At 41.2% G+C, this 26,753-nt stretch overlaps 1 protein-coding gene across 2 annotated transcripts in view; it reads left to right on the forward strand.

Moving 5' to 3' along the window:
- Positions 1-208: 208 nt before the first annotated feature.
- The window catches only part of LOC141116938 (Fc receptor-like protein 3), a 54,362-nt gene continuing 27,817 nt past the window's right edge, over positions 209-26,753 (forward strand). For both annotated transcript variants that reach the window (XM_073609449.1, XM_073609450.1), the window contains exons 1-3: positions 209-272; positions 5,545-5,565; positions 11,043-11,303. In XM_073609449.1, the coding sequence (XP_073465550.1) occupies positions 242-272; positions 5,545-5,565; positions 11,043-11,303 (313 nt within the window). In that variant the 5' untranslated portion in view covers positions 209-241. The remainder of the gene's footprint in view (positions 273-5,544; positions 5,566-11,042; positions 11,304-26,753) is intronic.

The raw sequence follows: 26,753 nt of genomic DNA on the forward strand, positions 1-26,753 counted from the left end.
CTGTCATCACACATTTCCCGTCAGGAAAATCAGATCGTGTGTAGGAGGCTTGAGAGCCATGGCTTACCAGACAGGGAAGTGTAGAAAATTTGACTTAAAATCACATCTGCTCCTTCAGCTGCAACAACCATACACGTGCAGAGCTTCTCCGTTCACGGTTCATTAAATAAGAGGAAGTAAAGTGTGAACTTCTCCCCAGATGTACGAATACAACGCACTCAGTACATTGGATGCATGCACCATGGCGGCCATCAGGTTCATTCTAATGATCTGTGAGTATGAGATTTTCATTTTCTTTTTTTTTTATTTATAGCTGATTAATTGAAATCAACGGACTAGTGCTGAGATAAGTGCTGAACTGATAGCAACCCAGAAATTGTTAAACAGCATTGACTTGTCTTTCTCTCAACTAAATTTAGGGTGTGTGACTGTCGGGGACGGGGACATTAGAGTGTAAGCTCCTCTGGTGAATGGCTCAGTGCTCTCTGTACAGCACTGCGGTATATGTCAGATCTACTATATATAAATGTATAATAATAATAGTGTGGCTGTGGGGGGGGGGGGGGGCACATTAGAGTGTAAGCTCCTCTGGTACAGAGACTTATGTGATTGGCTCAGTGTTCTCTGTACAGCGCTGCGGTATATATCAGAGCTATATACTGTACATGTATAGTAATATCTCAGGTGGTCTACTGACTGTCCTGGGTCCCTTTTGCAGAAGCCGTTGTCAATAATCCAAGTATGACGAACATTCATAAATATTTGGTGACTTTCATTTTTGATATTTGTTGTATCTTGTAGATCTTGTCTGGTAACTGTATTTACCCCTCCCTCTTCCACCCCATTTTCACTTAGGGGTGTACTCACTTTTGTTGCCAGCGGTTTAGACATTAATGGCTGTGTGTTGAGTTATTTTGAGGGGACAGCAAATTTACACTGTTATACAATCTGTACACTCACTACTTTACATTGTAGACAAGTGTCATTTCTTCAGTGTTGTCACATGAAAAGATAGAAGAAAATATTTACAAAAACGTGAGGGGTGCACTTACTTTTGTGAGATACTATACGTTTCAATTATTTTTTTCTTACCCTTGTAAATTAAGGAATAGGTTACCCTAACATTTCATATTCCTGATATGTGCCTGCTGTACCATGTACTTGTATGAAAAAGTATCCTGTTATCTTTGTCCCTGTCACTCCCTCTACTTTCCTATTAAAAACTGACAACACTAAGCAGGAGAACACAGCATGGTCAGTTCTCTAGCTGTGCTGGTAACTCAGTCTGCTCTCCTCCAATAATCAGACATGGCCTGAACACACTATAACCCCCCCCACACACACACACACACACACACACACACACACACACACCTGCTCAGCCATTCGCTGGGAAGACCAGTGTGCTGCTGCTTCTTCTTCTTCTTCCCCAGCTCTCTGAGCTCCTTATGCAGCTCAGAACAGAGGGAATGCGATTACTAAGGCCTCATGCACATTGGACTTTATAAAAATGGCGGTAGCATTCGCTGTAGAGAGCTGTAGCTCTAGAATAAGTTTTGCAGTGTTTTTTTTCAGCTTTTTTTGTTTTATTTATTTATTTTTTTTTTTAGCAAAACTATACTCCTATAAAAGCTCAAAAACGCTGATAAAACACAAAATATCAGAGTTAGAGCGTTTTTACAGCTGAAAAATACCTTTGAAAAAAAATAGTTTTAAAACTAGTTTTTAAAACTCACTAGTTCTGGGATTTTTTTTTGCTTTTTTTATTTTTTTATTTTTTTTTTGCAGCCAAAAAATGCTGATAACATCCTATGTGTGCACATAGGAAAAAATGCTGGGGAGTTTACAGGCGGCAGGAAAAAAAACACACCAAAAACAGCCGCTGTGAAAACATCCAGTATGCATGAGGCCTTATAATGAAGGGTAAAAAAGATTTTTTTTTTTTTACATCTATACATAAATGTTTTGCCTTTCATAAATCGCCGTCATTGTATGTCGGTACTTTGACGTTAATAACCCCGGTATTTTCAACAATTGCGTGGCTTTCGGATAAAAGTGGTCTCCGCTGCGGATTCGCCATGACATAACTTTTATTGGGGGGTGGGAGAGGGCCCCCTCCCGCTGTGTTCTGATCATCTCCGCCGCTTACCAGAGCCGTCGATAGCAGCGGAGACTGTTGCGTCCGTCCCCCTCTGAGACATAGAGGCAAGTGAGGGGAAGATGGCCTCTGCTGGACTCCATGACATCAAACGTCACTTCCGCACAATGCTTTTAAAGGGGATTTTTTTTTTCTTTGCAAAAAAAAATTACGTTTCATTTTGTTTTTTGTTTTTTTTGTTTTTTATTGCATTTTTGTGTAAATGTGAGATCTGATGTCTTTTTGACCCCAGATCTCATATTTAAGAGTTCCTGTCATGCTTTTTTTTCTATTACAAGGGATGTTTACATTCCTTGTAATAGGAATAAAAGTGACCCAGCATTTTTAAAAGGACAATGTAAAAATAAAAAGTAAAATAAATAAGAATAAATAAACAAATAAATTAAAGCGCCTCGTCCCGCCAAGCTCACGCGCAGAACCGACCGCATTCGTAAATCACACCCACATATGAAAACGGTGTTCAAACCACACATATGAGGTATCGCCGCGATCGTTAGAGCGAGAGAAATATTTCTAGCCCTAGACCTCCTCTGTAACTCAAACCTGGTAACCTGTAGACATTTTTTAAACGTCGCCTATGGAGATTTTTAAGGGTCAAAGTCTGTCACCATTCCACGAGCGGGCACAATTTTGAAGCGTGACATTTTAGGTATCAATTTACTCAGCGTAACATTATCTTTCACAGTATGAAAAAAAAATCGGGCTAACTTTACTGTTGTCTTATTTTTTAAGTCAACAAGTGTATTTTTTCCTAAAAATTGTGCTTGTAAGACTGCTGTGCAAATACGGTATGACAGAAAGTATTGCAACGACCACCGTTTTGATCTCTAGGGTGTCTGAAAAAAAATATATAATGTTTTGGGGTTCTAAGTAATTTTCTAGCAAAAAAAATGATTTTAACTTGTAAACAACAAGTGTCAAAAAGAGGCTCGGTCCTTAAGTGGTTAAACTGAATGGGTTGTTTACAAGGTGAGGGTTTACATATACTTTAGCATTCACTAATTAAAGTATATGTAATCCCTCACCTTGTAAAACAACCCATTCAGTTTAAAATAGAAATGAAAGGCAAAACATTTATGTATAGATGTAAAAAAAAAAAAAAAAATATATATATATATATATATATATATATATATATATATATATATATATGTAATTATAATTAATTATTATTTTAAATAATAATAATAATAAAAATATTACAAATAATTGTATTATCATACCATATTATTATTAGTAGTAGTACATTATTACTAATTATTGTTACATATTATTATTATTATTATTATTATTATTATTATTATTATTATTTGTTACATATTATTATTATTATTATTATTATTATTAATATACCATTATAATATTATTATTAATATTATTATTATTATTATTATCATACATGATTTATATGGTATAGTGCCAATAGTTTGTGCAGCACTTTACAAAATAAAACATTTTCAACATTTTTAACTGCTTGCCGACCAGCCGCCGCACATATACTGTGACAGGTCGGCTCTCCTGCACGAACCAACATGCCCCTATGTCGGTCCATGCATGTGAGATTGCGGGTGCGTGGGTCCAGCGGACTCGATGGCGGCCGACCGCCCTCGACCGGGGACAACATGGAGTTCTGCTGTTCCCGGTGATCAGGAACAGCGATCTCTGTCATGTCCCAGTCAGCCCATCCCCCCTACAGTTAGAACACGCTCAGGGTACACACTTAACCCCTTGATCGCCCCCCAAATGTGTACAATCCCTTCCCTGCCAGTGTCATTTATACATTGATCAGTGCATTTTTATAGCACGGATCACTGTAATAATGTCGATGGTCCCCAAAATGTGTCATCTGGGGTCAGATTTGTCCGCCGCAATGTCGCAGTCCCGTTAAAAATCGCAGGTCGCCGTCATTACCAGTAATAACAATAAACAAATAAAAGTCCATAAATCTATCCCATAGTTTGTAGACGTGATATCTTTTGCACAAACCAATCAATGTACGCCTATTGTGGGTTTTTTTTTTACCAAAAATATATAGAAGAATACATATTGGCCTAAACTGATGAAGACTTTTTTTTATTTTTTTGGATATGTATTATAACAGAAAGTAAAAAATATTGGGTTTTTTCAAAATAGTCAGTTGTTTTTTGTTTATAGCGCAAAAAATAAAAAAACGCAGAGGTGATCAAATACCACCAAAAGAAAGCTCTATTTGTGGGGGAAAAAAGACGTCAATTTTATTTGGGCACAACATCGCACGACCGCGCAGTTGTCAGTTAAAGTAACGCAGTGCCGTATCGCAAAAAATGGCCTGGTCAGGAATGGGGTAAATACTTCTGGGGCTGAAGTGAGAAAGAAAGAAAGAAAGAAAGAAAGAAAGAAAGAAAGAAAGAAAGAAAGAAAGAAAGAAAGAAAGAAAGAAAGAAAGAAAGAAAGAAAAAGAAAGAAAAGAAAATTAAACAACTTCCCATAAATAGTTTTGGCTGTTTCTTTATGTCTACGTTGATAGGCCTGGGCCTCTTTGGTTATTTTTTTTTCAGTGGTTGGCATTGCCACAAAATTGCCTGGTAGATCTGAGCAATCTGTTTTCGTTCCAAATTAGTTTTTCGACAAAATTTGACAAATTCGTTCATTCAAAAATATTCAATTAATGAAACCTGTTTAACAAATTTTTCCAAAATTAAAAAATTCAGAAAATTCAAAAATTCTGAAATTCAAAAATTTGAAAATCAAAAAATTCGGAAATTCGGAAATTCAAAAATTCGAAAATCTGAAAATTTGAAAGTCCGAAAATAGGAACTAAAATCCGAAAATGCAAAAGAAACTAAAATAACATGTAAGAATGAAAATCCAAGAATTAGAAAACCCAAAAATTAGAAAATCTGAAATAATAACTAACTAACTAATAATAATTATTATCAACTAATAAATTATAGTTATTATTATTATTCGTTATTATTTCGGATAATTCGTAACTTCGGATAAATTTGTATTCCTTACGTTCACTAACAGCCAAATTTGAAAGGAAATTCCAATACCTATAATTTAGTAGTTCGGTATTATTAGTTAGTTAGTAATTTCGGATTTTCAAATTTTCGGATTTTCAAATTTTCGGATTTTTTTAAATTTTCGGATTTTCATTCTTTCGAATTTTCGGATTTCCTTTCTTATTTTAGAATTTTTTAATTTACTAATTTATTCGAAACGAATGACCCGAAAGATGAAAAAAAAAAAAAACTAATGGAACGAAAACGAACACATTTTTTGTTAGTGCATGTCTATTGCCTGATGTATTGTCAGTGTTAAATCTGTCTGTAAGCAATTAACAGAAAATGTATCAACAATACTTTCTTACCAATTCATTTTTTTATCTCCCTGTTATATTTCAGCACTTTTCGCACATCACACCAGTAAGTAAACATGTTATCTACTTTTTACATTGCATTGTATGTAATTATATAGTCTAGTAGTACAAATTGCAGCTTATGATTGTTCTATTGCCTTTCTTTTCTATTAAATAGCTGTTCATCGAGTGAAATTGCTGGTAGTCATTCTCTGTGAATGTAGCAAAATCAAATGTTCTCCTTCTGTTTCCTCTACTGGTTTAAAGTGTCACTAAACCCACATCATAAAAACCTACCAATAAATGATGCATTACATGCTGTTCATACACACTCTACGAGATTCGTTTTAGGTATTCTGCAAAAAAAAAAACCTGGCTGATCCTGACACTCTCTATCGCCCCCTTCTGTCCATGTCCCCAGTTCAGCTAGGGATTTTGCAGAGCAGTGTTGGCAGCTCTGCACACGCTCAGTTTTCAGTGGGTTTCTATGCTGGGCATTTCCCCCCTATCACATCTGAGCAGTCCATGTGACTATAGAGTCTCACATGTGGGTGTATACACAGTGGTAAATCACAGCCCACTCCCTCCCTCCTCCTCTATGCTCACTAACCCGCAAAATATACAAGGGGGGCAGGATATGACATGTTGATTAATGAAGGCTTCACCTCCCTCTTATTCTAAGACTCAGGCTGGAGGGCCTGTGACTGGCGGAAATCCGCCCGCACCATGTTATTGCCAAAAAATAATAAAGATTAGATTTCAAATATATATTTGTATGACAATTTAAAACAGTTTATTGATTTTAACCACTTCAGCCCTGGAAGGATTTACCCCCTTCCAGACCAGAGCACTTTATGCGATACGGCACTGTGTCGCTTTAACTGACAATCGTGCGACATTGTACCCAAACAAAAATGACGTCCTTTTTTTCCCCACAAATAGAGCTTTCTTTTGGTGGTATTTTATCGCCTCTGCGATTTTTATTTTTTGCACTATAAACAAAAAGAGAGCGACAATTTTGAAAAAAACTAAATATATTTTACTTTTTGCTATAATAAATATCACCAAAAATATATATATAAAAAAAAAAATTCCTAAGTTTAGGCCGATATGTATTCTCCTACATATTTTTGATTAAAAAAATCACAATTAGGGTATATTGATTGGTTTGCGCAAAAATTATAGCGTCTACAAAATAGGGGATGGCATTTTTATTATGAATTTTTTTTACTAGTAATGGCGGCGATCTGCGATTTTTATCGGGACTGCGACACTATGGCGGACACGTCGGACAATTTTGACAAATTTTTGGAACCATTGCCATTTTTACAGTGAACAGTGCAATAAAAATGCATTGATTACTGTAAAAATATCACTGGCAGTGAAGGGGTTAACCACTAGGGGGCGATCAAGGGGTTAATTGTGTTCCCTCAGTGGGGGAGGGGACTGTGCAGGGGAGATGACAGATCGCTGTTCATACTCTGTATGAACAGACGATCTGTCTGTTCTCCCCTCAGAGAATCGGAAACTGTGTGTTTACACACATAGATCCCGGTTCTCGGTAAGCCTTGCATCGGCTCCGTGGGCAAGCAGGAGGCGTGCGCCCCCTAGTGGCCGTATATGTTACCGACGTAACATGACAGCGATTCGCGCAGCCGAGCCATGTTGCCGCAGTACAACTGTGCTGGCTGGTCGGCAAGCGGTTAAACACATATGGAAAACAGAAGGTGAGCATTTGGTTTTGCCCCATTGGTACAGAATGAATGTACCAGCAGTTTCATTGGATGAATAACTATGGTAACAATTACCCAAAAGTGTCACATTGACAAATTATCGCACATGCTGAACATGAATAATGTATCCGATGACAGGTACACTTTAGGAAAGTACCCCCTTGGAAGGGAACCAGGCTTTTAGCAGTGCACTCCTGACCGTCTGGAGTACTTGTGAACACACCAAGATGTATCACTCTATGGCCATGCGATGCCTAATGCAGATCCCTAAAGTAAATTATTGAAAGGAAAGTACTGCATGCTTCTTTAATCCAGTCTAAAATGAGGTCCAACTTCCCATTAGAATCCTCAGCCCCTCTTTCACATCAGAGTCCTCAGCCCCTCTTTCACATCCGAGTCCTCAGCCTCCATTTCACATCAGTGTCCTCAGCCCCCCCCCCATTTCATATAACTCCCCCATTCCCGCCCTCCCCTTTTACATCAGAGTCCTCAGTCAAACATTTTCCTAGCAGAGCTCTCAGTTGTTTATCACATTATAGCCCTCAGTCCTCCCCCCTTCTTTCCCACATCAGAGTCCTTAGTAACCCCCTGTCAGAAACCATGAAATCAGACCGAGACAGAAGTACAGTTAAATCACACTTGTTTAATAATAAAAGTAAAAAGAACAAACGTAGTCAAAACATAGCCAAAGTTCAGTAACCGGAATGGATAGTCAGTCAAGCCAGAAGTCAGGGATCAATGTAGTGGAACAGCAAGCAGGATCTGGAGCCAGAAGGGATGTCAGTAAAGCAAGTCTTGAACAGGATCGCAGTAGAGTTTCTGTGATGTGACCAAGGCGAAGGCAGAGCTCCTCTGGACTGGACGGCTTAGGTAGGCAGGACTGACAAGCAGGATCCTCAACAGCTGAGTAACTGTGGAGAGATAGGAGCTGGCAATTGGCCGACAGCTGAGCGGCCAGCTCAGAGAAGGAAGGGCTGAGCCCAGCCCTGACACCCCCCACCTTTCATATCAGGGTCCTCGGTCCTCTCCTTTCACATGTAGCACTTACCCCCACAGGAGCCACTTGAGATGATGGGTTCTCTGACCTGCCACAACCCTTTGAGCTTCTTGGTCCCCACTGACACACCCGGTTGTAAGTTGGAGGCCGCCCACACCTGTGTAACGTAAGCGTTAGTATGCCACCACTGCAATACAGTACACAGAAATAAGCCACAAGCAAGTGGATGGTGTATGGAATAATACGGCAAAGCACAAACCAGTAGATAGGCAGAGATCAGGTTAAAATCGATTAGGCTAATTTTGAATACTAGCCTTAAGTATGGAAATTAACATTGATCATATTAAAACTAAACCCGACTAACATGGATTCAACAGCATTAATAAGGAACTGCTTAAACAGTGAGGTATATAACAGCAATAACGGAAGTCTCACTGCAATGCCCCATACACACGGTCGGATTTTCCGACCCTGTGTAGGCTCCATCGGACATTTTCCATCTGAATTTCCGTCGCACAAAATTTGAGATCTGGATCTCAAATTTTCTGACAATAAAATCTGTTGTCAGAAATTCCCATCGTGTGTACACATTTCCGACGCACAAAGTTCCACGCATGCTCGGAATCAAGCAGAAGAGCCGCACTGGCTATTGAACTTAATTTTTCTCGGCTCGTCGTACGTGTTGTACGTCACCGCGTTCTTGACGTTCGGAATTTTCGACCAAGTTTGTGTGACCGTGTGTATGCAAGTCAGGTTTGAGCCAACATCCGTCAGAAAAAAACATGGATTTTGTTGTCAGAATGTGCGATCGTGTGTATAGGGCATAACTCTGTAATAACCGATTCAAAGACAGTGTCCTGAAGTGCACTCTGTCGTGATACGTGACGCCTAGTGTGGAATGTTAAGCCGGCCGACGTTGGGGGCGTTCTGTGAGGTGGTGCACATGAAGCTGTCCTTTTAAGAGTGTGGAATGGATGGGCTGATGCTAAGTAAGGAGCAGTCTATACAAGCACTAACTATGGGCAATGTGGGGTTAAGCTCAGTTGTCCTGACCACCACTCTTGATATGCAACGGATCCGGTCCAATACTTTGGCAGTCTGTTGTCCCAGAAGGTGCAAATCCTCGTGATCGCAGGGCAAACAGAACACCCAGTTTCTATGCAGTCTCTGGTGTTGCGCACAGACAGGCACAGCCGCAGGTCTGCACAGCTCCAAGGTTCCACACACTAGAGGCTCTCAGTGGCTCAGTCTCTTGGCACTGTGTGGATGCAGACCCCCCCAGACAGCAGGTTCTCGATCTCTCGCTCTCTGCACTAGGCTGCCCTGAGTCCCAGTAATTTGCCCGGGAAAAGCCCTGTATTCTAATCCTCCAGTGCAGGGAATACTGGGTATTATAGATTCAATTGTATTCATTCCTCTTCCAGAACTACATATGCCAGTGTCCTATTCAGCTGCTGGGTTGTCCAGTCTCCTCCTCATAGGCTCTGCTGCTGCCAGTAGAAAGAGAGGGGGGTTGAGCAGGGGATCAACCCCTGCCCATGCAGGTTCTATACATGGTACAGATGGGCCTCCCCCTTCACTTTTCCACATCAGAGTCTTCAGTCCTCTCCCTCCTTTCACATCAGAGTCCTCAGTCCTCTCCCTCCTTTCACATCAGAGTCCTCAGTCCTCTCCCTCCTTTCACATCAGAGTCCTCAGTCCCCCCTCACTTTCCCACATCAGAGTCCTCAGTCCTCTCCCTCCTTTCACATCAGAGTCCTCAGTCCCCCCCCCCCTCACTTTCCCACATCAGAGTCTTCAGTCCTCTCCCTCCTTTCACATCAGAGTCCTCTCCCTCCTTTCACATCAGAGTCCTCAGTCCTCTCCCTCCTTTCACATCAGAGTCTTCTCCCTCCTTTCACATCAGAGTCCTCAGTCCTCTCCCTCCTTTCACATCAGAGTCTTCTCCCTCCTTTCACATCAGAGTCCTCAGTCCTCTCCCTCCTTTCACATCAGAGTCCCCTGCCTCCTTTCACATCAGAGTCCTCAGTCCTCTCCCTCCTTCCACATCAGAGTCCTCCACCCTTACAAATCAGAGTCCTCTCCCTCCTTTCACATTAGAGTCCTCTCCCTCCTTTCACATCAGAGTCCTCTCCCTCCTTTCACATCAGAGTCCTCAGTCCTTTCCTTCCTTTCACATCAGAGTCCAGAGGCAAAAATACTGGACAAAGCAAGGAACCCCGAAAACTTCAGACAGTACCCTGTGATGCTATGGTTCCCCCCGGTTGAGAAACGCTGATATTATTATCCCAATTGGGATGAAGTGTAAAAAATATTGCGGAAAAACGAATGCAGCGTACACATGATCGGACATTCCGACAACAAAATCCATGGATTTCTTCCGACGGATTTTGGCTCAAACTTGTCTTGCATACACACGGTTCTTTATCGGAAATTCCGAAAGTCAAGAACGCGGTGACGTACAACTTGTACGATGAGCCGAGAAAAATGAAGCTCAATAGCCAGTGCGGCTCTTCTGCTTGATTCCGAGCATGCGTGGAATATTTGTGCATCGGAATTGTGTACACACGATCGGAATATATGAGAACGGATTTTGTTGTCGGAAAATTTGAGATCCGGATCTCAAATTTTGTTTTTCGGAAATTCCGACGGAAAATGTCCGATGGAGCCTACACACGGTTGGAATTTCCGACAACAGGCTCCCATCGAACATTTCCCGTCGGGAAATCTGACCGTGTGTATGGGGCATTAGACTGTTGTATTTATCTATGAAATAAATGTTTCTATACTCATTGCTTTCACAATGACATTTAGAGGCTGTAGACCGGCCAGTGGTGACTTTGGATCCTAACTGGAATAAGATCTTCAGGAAAGAATCCATATCTCTCAAATGTGATGTGGAGACAACTGGGCAGAATAATCAGATGTATTATTGGTACAAAGACAGTTGGAAGCAACAACGTACTGGACAAGTAAGGATAATAGATTATGTTGAGATGGGTGATAAAGGTTTTTACCAGTGCGCATATGGTGAGAGCAACAAAAGTGACCCTGTTTACCTGGACAACAGTAATGGTGAGTGAAACGTATTTAAAGATCAAAATGGAATAAAAGAATTTGCTCTGCTGGGATCAATTTAATTAAACTTATCTCTGTGGGGGGGGGGGGGGGGGGGTAACAGGGATGCAAGAAACATTGGGCAGTCCAAATTTTCCCTTGACTGAGCACAAGAGAAATCGCAAAGGTCTATTATAATGGGACGTGTCCATCCATTTATTATTATACGTTATAATAATAAAATGGACATTCAGATTATAATGTTAATGTGTTGGACATATGTAATTTTATATTTTTGTCTTATAAATGATAATGTTACATTCATTTATTGTTATAAATGATAATTAATTCATAAATAGAAATTCCTTCTATTATTGCAAGGTCAATTTTAATGGCCATGGTTAGATCCATTGTACAGTGGAACCTTGGATTACGAGCATAATCCGTTTCAGAAGAATGCTTGTAATCCAAAGCACTCGCATATCAAAGCGAGTTTCCCCCATAGAAGTCAATGGAAACGAAGATAATTTGTTCCACATTGACTTCTATTGCATGCAATACCGCATGTGGCCAGAGGTGGGGGGGGGCGCCGGAGATCCTCGGAAATACTCACGGAACAGCTCGGCTGAACTCGGAAACCCTCGGAAAGGCTTGGAAACGCTCGGAAACGGAGTATTTCCGAGTGTCTCCGAGTATTTCCGAGTGATTCCAAATATTTCCGAACGGCTCCGAACCGTTCCAAGTGTTACCGGTGCCCCCGCACCTCTGGCCAAATGCGGTACTGCATACCCCATTAGTTTGAATTCTGCTCGTTTTGAGAGACAACACTCGCAAACCGAGTCAGAATTTTTTTTAAAAAGTTGCTCGTCTTTCAAAACGCTCGTTAACCGCGTTACTTGTTAACCAAGGTTCCACTGTATTTGATGTTCATTTCCAATTTAAATCATGCTTTATTGCTTTTTTTCTTGCCTTAATCTGGATCAACTGTGGGTATAGGATTGTGTATATGGAGGTTTTTTTGTGTATTTTTTTAACCAGATTAACGATGTAACTATAAATCTGAATCTTCTGAAATGACTTCCGAAAATACGAATTGATATACAAAATGAATTCTGAATATTAATCATTCTAACATAATAAATATGGTGAAACAAAATTGTAACAAATGAATCTGAAACAAAACAAAGGTTTTCATCTTGCACATTTCTCCGGCTTAATTAGGTCTTAAGAAAAAAAAAAAAAACTTGACTTTTGCACTTATTATTTCCTTAAAATAAAAAAGTGAAGGTAAGAGGGTCACTCTTACCTTCGCTTTTTTATTTTAAGGAAATGACTGGCTGGATAGATGACATTCAATAGATGGATATTAATTTTCTCCAGCAGGGGAAAAAATTCCTTCCTGATCCTCCAAGAAGAAATTGAATATTCCCTGGATCACCTTTACCTATAAATATTTGAATCCAATTATATTATGTGTATCTAGGAAATAATTCAGTCCTTTCTTAAAGCAATCTACTGAGCTAACCAGAACCACCACTGGAGGGAGTCTTTTCCACATTTTCACAACTCTTAAGCCTGGTACACATGATTGTATTTTGCGCAGACAAAACCTCTGACTTTTGTCTGAAGGTTTGTGCCTGGATTTTGTCTTGCATACAAACTGCAAGGAATTGTCAGCCAACAAACACGAACGTAGTGACATACTATGTGGTTTTTCCGCTCTTTAGCGCCACCCTTTGGGCTCCTTCTGCTAATTTCGTGTTAGTAGAAGTTTTGTGAGTGTTGATTTGCGCTTTTCATTTCGTGCTTTTCATTTAGCTCTTTTCAGTTTGCGCTTTTCATTTTGTGCTTTTCAGTTCGTTTCTGAACGGCTGTTCGTCAACCAGCCATGTTGCGGAATCAGAGGAGATAACGTGTTATTTATTATTGGCTTTGGAGTTATTGCTTTGACCCAAGTCCAGTCCAGGAACAGGAGGAGGAGGAGTTCTTGGACCAAAAATGTGTTGCTTTATTAATCATATGCCTTTGCTGCGGGAGCTCCAGGAAAATAATCCGGATGTTTTTCGGAAATATCTCCGGATGACAGACCCCTGCTTTCACCAACTCTTGGCATTGCTGACCCCCTATATTAAGAAGCAGGACACATGCATGAGGCTTTTATTTTATTTCTTGGTTGAATAATAATGATTTGTTTTGTTATATTTTCTATATTTTTGGATGCATACAATGCACTTTTTGGTTAAGTTCTATTGGCAGATAGCATGTCTAATTTTATTTGTTTTCTTTTTTTAATGCACAATAAAAAAAATTGTGTAGAATAATACTTGGCTATGTGTTTTACTTCAAATGACAGTTTGGGAGTCGGCAGTTACATTTAATAAAATACAATGTAAAATTAACAAGGGACACCAACATAGTTGTATCTTTAATCTTAAAAACTACGGGATAATGGTGTTGTGGTAACTTGCCCAAACAAAACAAAACAAACCAATATTCTTGATATCACTAGAAAAAAAAAGTCTTTGAAAATTTGTTTGGAATAACTCCACCACCATCATCAGCAAAGCAGCTTCATTATTATCCCATTAAAGAAGAAGAGAATGTGCGCTGCATTTGGAGATTTCATAATTTGCCGTGTCACAAATGTTAATTCTCCATTACAAACGCTAGTTTACAAGACCGACCGCTTCCGGCTCCTCCTTGCTTCCGAGCATGCGTGTTTGTACTTTGGACTTTTGTCCGACGGACTTGTGTACACACGATGGGAAAATCTGACAACAGACATTTGTCCGTGGAAAATTTTCAAGCCTGCCGACCAACATTTGTCCGCGGAAAATCCGACAACAATTGTCCGATGGAGCGTACAGTATAAAATGGTCAGATTTTCTGCCAACAGCCTGTCATCACACATTTCCTGTCGGAAAATCCGATCGTGTGTACGAGGCTTTATTGTGAAGAAATCTTTCTGTATTTGGAGATGAAATCTCTTTCCCTCTAAACGTAAAGAGTGTCCCCTTGTCCTCTGTTATGACCTTAAAGTGAATAACTCAACACCAAGTTCACTATATGGACCACTTATGTATTTGTACATGGTGATCATATCCCCCCTTAATCTCCTCTTCTCAACAAGGAATAGATACAGTTCCTCTAATCTTTCCTCATAGCTGAGCTCCTCCATGCCTTATCAGTTTGGTTGCACTTCTCTGCACTTTCTCGAGTTCCCCGATTTCTTTTTTGTGAACTGGTGCCCAAAACTGAACTGCATATTCCAGATGAGGTCTTACGAATGATTTGTACAGATGATTAATTTGTTATGTTTCTAGTGCAACTTTGCATTGCTGGTGACTTCAATGCGACTTGGGTGCCTTGAGATTTGCTTGCAATTTCCATGCAACTTGCTTGCGACTTTGATGTTTTGCAACTTTGGCTTTGGCCACTCATAACAACACAGAGTGTGAAACATGTTATTGAACTTACAAAACCTTCTGACGTTGCAAATGAATGACACAAATGAATACAAATGAGTTAATTGTTTTCATTATAATTTACTTCAGATTCATTGAAATTTGTTACTATTGTGATTTGGAGATTCGGATACATCAATGAATAATGAAAATTCATAACGAAATGGATCATAATTATGCGTTAATTGCCACAATTCATTCACTTAAACCATATATATGATGGCACTGTATTTTTTTTCTTCTTAATCTTCTAAATCCCTTCTTCCTGTAGTGCTGTTGTGTGGTCCCATGATTTCTCTCTGTTCTTTGGCATCTGCAGGGAAAGGTCCTTGGGGGAGGGGCTTCTATTACTCTATTGATATGTGCTCTCTACAGTTTGACAGTTGTGTCCATATTTGTCCCTATATCCCACCCCATAGTGTTTAGCAATAGGAGGACATCGAGGAGGAGGGAGGGGAGTGTCATTTACCACTCTGTATATGACCACATGTGTGACTCTATAGTCATGTGGGCTGCACAGACAAGAAAAAGGAGGAAATTAAGAGCTTAGAAGGGAACTGATATTGAGCATGCTCTGTAGTGGACATCAGCTGATCTACATCATCTCAACCTGCAGTGGGCACACAGAGAAGGTGGGAGGGACAGCTGAAGGCAGGATCAACCAGTTATATTTCACTCTACACAAAATGAATGCTTTATGCCGCGTACACACAAGCGGACTTTACGGCAGACTTTGCCCGGCGGACGGGATTTCGTCGGACAATTCAATCGTGTGTGGGCTCCAGCAGACTTTGTTTTCTCAAAAGTTGGACGGACTTAGATTTGAAACATGTTTTAAATCTATCCGTTGAACTCGAGTCCGGTCGAAAAGTCCGCTCGTCTGTATGCTAGTTCGACGGACAAAAAGCCACGCTAGGGCAGCTATTTGCTACTGGCTATGAACTTCCTTGTTTTAGTCCGGTCGTACGTCATCACGTACGAATTCAACGGACTTTGGTGGATTGTGTGTAGGCAAGTCCGTTCATTCAGAAAGTCCGTCATAAAGTCCGTTGAAAAGTCCGCCGGGCAAAGTCTGCCGTAAAGTCCGCTCATGTGTACGCGGCATTAGTAGTAGTTTAAACTAGGCAACGGGGGGGGTCCAGGGGTAGAGATAGTCAGCGCAGAACATAGTCCAGAGGGTAGTATTGGGGGCACTAGTGGTAGGTTGACTAAAGCACATAATACCAAGGTAAGTATAGTAAAAAGTCTTAGTTGCAATCTAGGAACACCCAAAAAGAGAATAGTATGCGACCAGTCTAAACTACATGGCATGTTCACTAATGCCAGGAGCCTGACAAACAAGATGGGTGAACTAGAGATACTGTTGTAGGAGGAGGATTTGGATTTTGTGGGAATTTCAGAGACCTGGTTCAACAACTCTCATGATTGGCTGGCAACCATTCAAGGGTATACCCTTTATGGCAGGGATAGAGAGGGTAAAAAAGGGCGAGGGGTATGTCTATATATCAAGAATAATCTACAAGTGAATGTGAGAGATGACATCACTAAGAGAGCTAGGGAGGAGGTGGAATCCTTATGGGTAGAGCTCCAAAGGGATGAAGCTAAGGGGAAAATAACATTGGGAGTATGCTATAGGCCCCCTAACCTGAGGGAGGAGGGGGAGACGGACTTCCTATCACAATTTGGATTAGCAGCAAGGATGGGAAGTGTTATCATAATGGGGGATTTTAATAATCCAGACATAGACTGGGCGGAGAGAACCACGCATTCGTCTAAGGCTCGCCAGTTCCTAAATGTCTTGCAGGACAATTTTATGGGTCAGATGGTAGACGCACCAACTAGAAATAAAGCGTTACTAGATCTACTGATTACCAACATTCCAACAGGGAATTTAGTAAACAGTGATCACAGGTCAATTGGCTTCAGTATAAATCACACAAATAGGAAACATAAGGGAAATACAAAGACACTGAATTTCAAAAGAGCCAACTTTGTTAAACTACGAACCTTGTTAGAAGGCATAAGTTTGGGATAAAATCTTAGGAACAAAGAACACGAGAGAACAGGAGATATGGGTTTGCTTTAAAAGCATATTAAATAAGGGCATTAGCCAATGCATCCCATGCATCCCAGGCATTAGCCAATGCAGCGATGACGTCACTCCGGCGCATGCGCGCAGGAGCTGTCAGTAGGTTAAGGAGATATTTCTTGCACCTACAGGTAAGCCTTAATCTAGGCTTAATTGTAGGTTAAAGTGGTCTGCAAGGGTTTACAACCACTTTAAATAAGGGCATTAAGCCAATGCATCCCATTGGGTAATAAATTTAGAAGACCGAGCAAACAAAAGTCTTGGATGGCTTAACTCCAATGTAAAAATGCATATAAAAGCAAAAGAGAAGGCCTTCAAAAAATACAAGGTGGAGGGATCATCATCAGCATTCAGACTTTATAAAGAATGTAAGGGTGCAATTAGGGCAGCTAAGATAAAGCACAAAAGACATATAGTGGAGGAGGTACTGTAGATAGAGGTAAAAAGGGATTATAGTGGTGCCAATCCCCTTCTACCTCTATCTACCAATTTTACTTTTTCGAATGAGGTGGCGTGTCCCTTCAAGTTTTTCCAGCCATACCCCATTTTTCCTACCATATAGTGGAGGAGAGCAAAAAAATCCCAAAAAATTCTTTAAGTATGTAAACAGTAAAAAAGGAAGGACAGACCATATTGGCCCCATAAAGAATGAGGAAGGAGGGGGCGTGGCGACCGGACTCCAAGATGGATGCTTAATCTAGGAGCTCCGCTCGTCCACCGGAGATAATCCGAAGCCATCAGAGCACACCGGTGACATCCAAGACCCCAAACACTACCACCTGGCTGGCGACCCCGCAGCGATCGCATCAAGATGCCCAGGAATCGCAAGAACCCACAGCAGCCACAAAAAATGACCAGCTACTATGCCGCGCAGGAGCCTCAACAAAATGGCGGCGGCGCTAGGGGAAGGGATCTCGCCTGCCTCCGACAACGCACCTGACCCGCTCAGTGAATCATCCTCGGGCGCATCCAGCAACGAGGAGTCCGGCAAAATCTAAGCAGCGGAGGCACTCTCCACCCAGACAGCCGGCAGACCCTGTAATGGAGGTAAGCGGGCCTCACTGCACCCCCACTACACAGAATACCCAGGACAGGGATCCCATCACAGACTTCCCCACAGCAGACAGGCCAGTGTCCGACACCATGATGAAGGACATGCTACTGTCCCTGAGATCATCCCTGCAAGCTGACATGATCAGAGGGATAAATGACTGCAAGAGGGAGGTGCAAGCCTTAGGCCACAGAGTGCATCAGGTAGAGCACAAAATGGAGGAATACACTTCATCCTATAATATAATGGTGGAGGCCCACACAGCTCAGGGGGAAGACATTGCGTGGATTAAGGACAAGATGGCAGACCTCGAGGACCGGTCCAGGAGGAACAACCTCAAACTGAGGGGTATACCTAAAGCAGTTCGCCCCAATCAGCTATTGCAATTTGCCAAGACCCTATTCTCCACTCTAGTTCCAGCAGCAACGGCACAAGATCTTCTTGTAGATAGGATACACAGGATCCCCAAACCATCCTTTCTCCCTGATGACACACCCAGGGATGTACTGCTGAGAGTGCATTATTATCATATAAAGGATCAAATATTGCAAGCCTCACGTAACCCAGAAAATATCCCACAACAATATGTAAACATCAGATTACTCCCTGACCTGTCCAGACATACACTACAACGTCATCGCAACCTCATGACAATTACAAAGGCACTGAGGAATCATAAAATCCTCCACAAATGGATATACCCAGCAATGCTTTCCATTACCCATAATGGGATCACCATTACAGTATCCACATTAGAAGAAGGGCTTGCTGCCCTGCGGAGATGGAATATACTACCTGATCAAACCGCCCTATAGTCACTCCTTGCAGGGCCACCTCTCATACAAAATGAGTGGCAACTTGTAACCCACAAGCGCTCTTCAAAGAAGAACACCGGTGGAAGCTCATAGCAATGACCCATAAACATAAATCTCTATCTCCGGAGAAGAGCTTTTCTATTAAACGCTCTCCGACACCCCTATACCATCTATAGCAGTTACGTCTGCACTAGGATCAGTTTTCTCAGTTCCATTTATTATGATACCTGTGTTGACTTTTCTTGTTTTTTCTCTGTTATTCTTTTTTTTATTGTTTGCCTTGAAATACACAGTTCAGTTCGAAGTAACCTCAACCTCTCTACTGATATGGAAGATCCACATCGGCTCTTTCCCAGACGCATAGCAGCTGCATCCTATCTACTACGTGGTCACAGTGAGTACCCACACCTCAATGCCGCACTAAATACACCACAGTCCTTACAATGACGATTAAATGTTTGTCGATTAACGCCCGTGGCCTCAACCACCCGGCAAAAACATTTTCTCTATGGAAGGAAGCTAATAAACAAAAGGCGGACATTCTCTGCGTCCAAGAAACGCATTTTCAAACAGATAACAGCCCACAATGCAAGCATAAACATTATCTCTACATATACCTGGCCTGCACACCAAACCGCAAGAAAGGAGGTGTCATGTTGGCCATTAAAAACTCCCTCTCCTTCCAACCCAAGAATATTGTTCTTGATGACGGGGGCAGATACATCATTGCAACTGGTGATCTAAACTCCAAACCATATACCCTAGTCACGATTTATGCACCAAACTCACACCAAATTCGATTCCTAAAAAAGGTTATCCACAAAGTGAACTCAATAAAATATGGCAATGTCCTGATCTGCGGCGATTTCAACATGACGTCTGACCCAGTACTGGATACCTCATCAGGCAAACCCAAGGATACCCCAACACTTCAAATGCTTCTTCACAAGGAGGAGCTGTTCGACGCTTGCAGATGCCTCCATGCCAATGAAAAAGACTACACCTTTTTCTCCAATAGGCATTGTTCATACTCCCGTATAGATATGTTTTTGACGGACAAGTGGCTTCTACAAAATGTGGAGACCACAGATATACATGACATAACGTGGTCAGACCACGCTGCTATATCGATGTCTATAATAGAACGGGGAATCTCCTCCTCACCCCCCATCTGGCGCTGTAACATTAGATTACTCCAAAAATCACAGGCTTCTAAATCAATCTCCCAGCACCTAAACAATTTTTTCTCAGACAACCTAGGCTCAGTAAATGACCCATGCATTTTATGGAACTCCCATAAAGCCTACATGAGAGGCATCCTCATACGATTAGGGGCTAATGAGAAAAAAAGGCAGACTCAGCAGCTTAATGACACTCTAAAATCAATTCATGATTTAGAATCCAAAAACAAGATATCACCTTCCCTCTCACTAGCTGACACTCTAAATAGCCTCAGAGAGAAACTTAGAGAGTTACTGTCACAACAATACGATAAACATCTTAGGCGCCTTAAACTAACCCACTACACAAACGCCAACAGAGCAGGCAAATACCTTGCAAACAGACTCAAGGCGATCCGCTCAAAGACAAGGATTGCATACCTGAAACATCCTACGTTATCCCACAGAATTACAAATCCACAAGATATAGCGAATCAATTTGCTGATTACTACAGCTCATTATATAACCTAAATAATGATCCCAAAACACCCCAACCGAACGCAGGACAAATTCAAAAATTTTTGCAGAACATAAACCTACCTACCCTCACCGAACACCAACTAGAAGCCTTAAATGCACCAATTACAGCCCAGGAAATATAATCAACTATCGACACACTTCCAAATGGAAAATCTCCTGGACCTGATGGGTTTTTCAATGAATATTTTAAACTATTTAAATGCACCCTCTCTCCACATTTATCTAAAGTATATAACAAAGCTGTTGAGTCTGCCACCTTACCTCAAGAAATGCTGAAAGCACACATAGTCACAATACCGAAACCAGGTAAAGAATCCAACACTCCAACCAACTTTAGACCCATTTCCCTTCTCAACTTGGATACCAAAATGTATGCCAAACTCATAGCCAAAAGACTAACAAATATTATCCCCACAATAATACAGCATGACCAGATGGGTTTTGTGAGGGGGAGACAAACCTATGATGCAACCAGGAGAATTGTAAATGTGATACATTGTGCTGAGAAAAATCGAACGCCTTCTCTGCTGCTATCTATTGACGCAGAGAAGGCGCTCGACAGAGTCCACTGGACCTATATGGAAATGACACTGCACAAATTTGGTTTCAGAGGCCCCATATTGCAGGCCATCATGGCCCTATACTCATGTCCCTCAGCACAGGTTTACTCAGCTGGCTTTCTATCTACACCATTCAATATTACCAATGGTAATAGACAGGGGTGCCCCCTATCTCCGACCATATTCAACCTAATGATTGAACCCCTTGCAGAAACGATAAGAACACACCCTTCGGTTACAGGTTTCCAGCTTGGTTCCAGAACACATACCATCAATCTCTTTGCGGATGACGTAATCCTTCTTCTGACAAATCCGCTCACAACTTTAAAACAAGCCCACGAAATACTTACTGAATTTGGGAACATTTCCTACTATAAAGTTAATTTTTCTAAATCATTGATTCTGGACATAGGTATCACACCCTCAACACGTGCTGCTCTACAGTCACAGTTACCCTATACGTGGAGCAAAGGCAGTATTACGTATTTAGGACTCACTATCACAAATAAAACTTCGGCGTTTGTCAAAGCTAATGTGCTTCCGTTGATAACCAAGCTGGAAACACAACTCAGGGATATGTCAAAGACGGAAAAACATGGTTGGGCAGAATAGCAGCTTATAAAATGCTCATATTACCGCAAATATTATATTTGTTTTGCTCTTTACCCCTACACATACCTTACCACCTCATTAACAAAATAGCAACCCTTGGTTGGAGGTACATATGGAATGGTAAAAAAGCCAGGTGCTCTAGAAATAACCTCACCCTCCATAAAAAGGCAGGGGGGGCGGGACTAGCAGACACATATTTGACTACTATTGGGCAGTACGCTTGGACCAACTCAAGCACTGGTTCCAAAAACCGGACGCACCATTGTGGGTGGACATAGAAACAACATTAGCACCGACCAACAATCTGAGATGCCTAATTATGAGCGACAAGTGGATACCATGGGATACAAAACAAATGTCACCCCCTATGCAGATATCCTTAAAAGCCTGGAGATTCTTACTAGAACATAACCACACAGACAAGACTGACTCAAAACATGACCTACCCTTATTCTACTAAACTCCTTGATACCCATGATAAACGTTAAAGACCTGGTGCATAAAGGTATAAACATAAAAAAAAACTAATATATATACCTCAATATGGGATTTTTAAGGCAATGTAATGATCGAAAGATTATTAAGTTAAAAGGAATTTTTATTAGTACAAAAACGAATAGAATACAAATAAACGTACAAATGAGTATATTTTTAGAATACTAAATAAATAAAAAAGACATCAGATACATGAAAACAAATGATGCATCCTACTGCTAAATGCAAACACCACCCAAGTTGATATGATGGCGTCCGATAGCAGATTTCCAACGCGTTTCAACTTTTTATTGTCAAAGCAAAGTCTTCCTCAGGGAAGGATTGCATCACATTCTAGGATTTCAAAAAACAGCATGGTTACTAATAATGTATATACATACATATCGCCTGTATCTACATTGAAACATGTAGCTGCAAAAAAATGATTTCCCAGTGCTGGCAGGGGCCCTAATCACCGATTGTCTATACCGCTCACTATCCTCTACGGGGCGGCCTGGTATACTTAGAAAAACCAATATTCGGCAGCCATAAAAAGCAAAAGGCTGAAAGACATAAGCAATATTTGGATGAAGAAATATTAAATAAAAAGAATCCAAAAGAATAAAAATGGGGGTAATAGTAGTTCTTGGGGAGCTAAGTTTCCCAGAACGGCCACAAAGTAAAAAAGTTCCAAGTCAAAATACCTTAAATTGGTCGTATAACGTGTGTGAGTGAGGTTCCAGATTGTTAGGTAACAGAGAGCCCTGGTCCTAGAGTTCCTCTCTGTTAGAAGCCAGTTGTGAAGTGCTGCCCTTGGCCGTCCCTGGCGTCCTAATATAGGGGATATGGGCGTGATCTCCTATTCATTGGTGGTGCAGTGAGAGAGGCGCGGCCTCAATTGGCCGCCATCACTAAAAGCATCCTTTTAAGGTAAACTGAAGGAGAGCGTCTCGTAGCTCCTTGTTGTCTAGGCGACAGACGCCTCCCCCTCCTCCCCAGCCACAGCGTGAGGCCCTCCTCCTTCTACGTGTCCTATGGAGTGTGGGCGCGGCATCATGGGGTGAGAGAGGTGCGTCAGGTCGCCAAGGCAACTCTTCAATGTGGGGAGTGTTTTGACGTGTGAGGCGTCGGAGTCACATGGCTCCGACATCCATTCACTCAAAGGGAGAAAGCGCTGTGTAATCTGTACAGCACTGATGGTCAATTTGTCTATGACACACAGAGCGTCAGAGCACAATGACCCTGATGCCTGTCAGATGTGCAGGAGAGGCATTGTGAGACCTAAATAACGCCGATATATGTAGTAATGCGCCAAATATAAATGACGTCATCACTGTGGGGATAACATTTCTCTACTTCATTAGTTTGGTAGATCGTGAAAAGAAAAAAGAAAATGTATATTTAAAACAAGCCTCTATTGACTCCATTCAGCCTGAAGAGTCACTAATTGCGTTTGAAGTGGATAGGAGCTTAGATTCATACTGTATTTACTAAAATATGCCCAAACCCCTTTACCGCGGTTTATCTGGCATTAAACCTAAATGACAGAGAACCTATATTAGGGCTTATAACCACCGGCACAGTGGGAAACCCCCCTGGCACCAAAGGAATTAGTGTCTTCGGGGTATGTGGGCCATGATAAAAAATCATGACCCCCCTGTGCCGGGTAGGGATAAAGAGAGCGGAAGAACAATGGTGTCCCTGACCCATAATCTCAAGACTGAGAAGCAAGATTTAGGAGAATTTTGGCTACATGCAAAATGCATCTATGACAGCAACGATCAAAACAACAATCATAATATACAAAATAAATATACAATTTTAATTGAAAATTGTTATAATAAGATACATTGAATGAATTAAGTAAAATTAAGAAAAACTCTCCTATACAATTTGACTGGGTGGGGTGTAGAATCAAAATCTTGGCAATTCAAAACACATGACCATCAACTAGGAAATCCCATTTGAAGACCATTAGCCTATTGTGTTGTTAATGGGACCCTTTGTATCTCAATATATGGGTAACCCAAAAGCTTTAGAAGAAAATAATTTGAGGGTAAACACCCATTATAAGAAAGCAAAAAAGCAAGAAAAAGCGGAAAAGAGGGTATGGTGGATTATTCGTTAGTCCGTTTTCGCCAAGCTGAAACCCTCCAAGAAGGGTCTAAAACTTTCAGTCTCATTCAAACCTGGGGGGGTAGTGGCCCTAAGGTACCTTATCCAGCACATTTCCCGCTGGAGGAGGACCTTGTTCCAGTCGCCCCCCCGAATTGGCAGATGAATCCTATCAAGAACTGTAAAATTCACAGAGGGTAGACGATAATTATGGTATCTGGCAACATGCCTTCCCAGGGGTAGATACAGGTTGCCGATACGCATGCTCTGCATATGCTTATCGACTCGTTTTCTGAGTTCTTGTCTGGTTTTACCTACGTAGAAGGCACCACACTGGCACTGCATGAGGTATATCACACCCTGCGTTCGGCAGTTAGCAAAATGACGCAGGGAGAAGCTCTCCCCATTGGGCAGTGCCAGTGTGGTCCTCCTACCAATAACTTTACATTGGGCACAGGATCCATATGGGTAGGTGCCCCATGTTTTGCAAGGGTCCTTTCTTGCCGTGCCTTTGTATTCACTTTGAATAAGTGCATTCTCTATTGAACCAGATTTACTGTAGGTAATTTGAGGTTTAGGGCCAATTAGTCCTTTCAGGCTTGGATCATCGGTGAGAATAGACCAATACTTGGAGACTATTTTTCTGATTTTAAAATGCTCATTGGAAAATCTTACAATGATCCTTGTAGAGGCATCCTCTTTAATGGATTTTTTTGAGAAAATCAAATCCCTTCTGTTGGTCAGTTTGACTCGGTTGAACGCCTTCTTCAAAGATGATTTTGTGTAGCCTCTGTTCATGAGTCTGATGGTGAGTTTATCCGCTTCATATTGAAAGTCTTCATCATTGCTGCAGTTTCTTTTGAGACGAAGAAACTGGCTATATGGGATAGATCTTTTGAGGGGGTCTGGGTGGAAACTATCGGCGTGCAACAGAGTGTTGCCTGCAGTCTCCTTTCTATAAAGTTTGCTTAAATAATCCGCCATCAGGATTTTTGAAGATGGTAACATCCAGAATGTTTATTTCATGGGTGTCAGATGTCATCGTAAAGAAAAGGTTAAAGTTATTGTTATTCATCAATTTTAGGCAGTCCCTCAATTGCTCAGGGGGGCCGTCCCAGATAATAAAGAGATCATCTATATACCTCTGCCACATGCATATGTGGCGAGTATATATAGATGCTGCTTCCCCTTGTAGAAAGCCCTTCTCCCACTCCCCCAGGTACAGGTTGGCATATGAGGGTGCACAGCACGTCCCCATAGCCACTCCCTGCACCTGGACTTAGTGGAAGCCCTTTAACAGGAAGGTGTTATGTCTGAGGATGTATTCCAGCATAGATAGAATAAATGCATTAAATTTCCAGTCAGTTGTTGCCCTCTGTTGTAAGACACGTTCTATTGCTGCTATAGCCAGATCGTGTGGAATGCTATTATAGAGAGACTCCACATCCACTGTAACAAGTAAAGCTGAATTGGGAATGGATATTCCATCCAGGATTTGTAGCAGATGTATAGTATCCCTTGTGTATGATGGTAAATCCATTACATGGGGTCTCAGGTATTGGTCTATTATTTGGCTGATTCCCTCTGTAATGGAGCCATTCCCAGAGATTATGGGTCTCCTTGGTGGGTCATTTAGTTTTTTGTGCACTTTCGGTAGTGCGTAAAACGTGGGTTGGCGTGGATGTCTAGTATGTATAAAGTCCCACGTATCCCTATCTATTACCCCTTCATTCAGGGATTCGTCTACCAGGGAGAAGAATTCTTCGCTAAATTTGTCCACTATGCCGGAGAAATCTTTTTGTAGCATTTAGTGTTATTCAATATATTAAAGCACATTTTTTCATATTTGGCATTGTCCATAAGGACAATGTTCCCTCCCTTGTCCGACGCTTTGATCATAATTTCTGTGTTGTTTTTGAGGGAATTTAATGCCTGTTGCTGTTCCCGATTTAGATTGCTTTTTTTATTATATTTTTCCATTTTTTCAATTTCTTTAGTGACCTGTCCTACAAAGAGGGCTATAGCTGGACTTTGGATCAAGTGGAAATTTGTGTGATTTCCTTTTGTATTTTTTGATAGTTTGGGCTTTGCTGGATTCCTCCTGTTCTTCCTCACTACTCTCACTGTCAAGGTCCCCTTCCCAGAATTCCTCATGCTGGGCCGCTTTCTTGCAATTTTTTGAAGTCTTGAGGGATGATGGCAATGACACACCCAACTCTCTGAGTCATACATTTGTGTATAAAGGTATAAAACATATCTCTGACCTCTACACAGGAACGAAAAACAAGTCTGCAGAACAAATTATGACACAATTCAATCTTTCTAAGGACAGCCTATTCACATGCCTAAGGATTATACACTTCTTAAAATCACACTCTCACCCGCAATCTCCCTTCCATACACAATATGGCAATTCTACTCCAAGAGCAAACAAGACACGAAAGGAATATCTTTCTTCTATTACATCATCAAAGACAAACACACATTTACTAAAACCACATCTATGACAAAATGGGAAAAAGATCTAAACACTACCTTTACAGAGGAACAGTGGCAACGCACATTTAAAGAAACGCACAGAGCGTCC

Source organism: Aquarana catesbeiana, linkage group LG13 (assembly GCF_042186555.1).
Source record: "Aquarana catesbeiana isolate 2022-GZ linkage group LG13, ASM4218655v1, whole genome shotgun sequence".
NCBI lineage: Eukaryota > Metazoa > Chordata > Amphibia > Anura > Ranidae > Aquarana > Aquarana catesbeiana.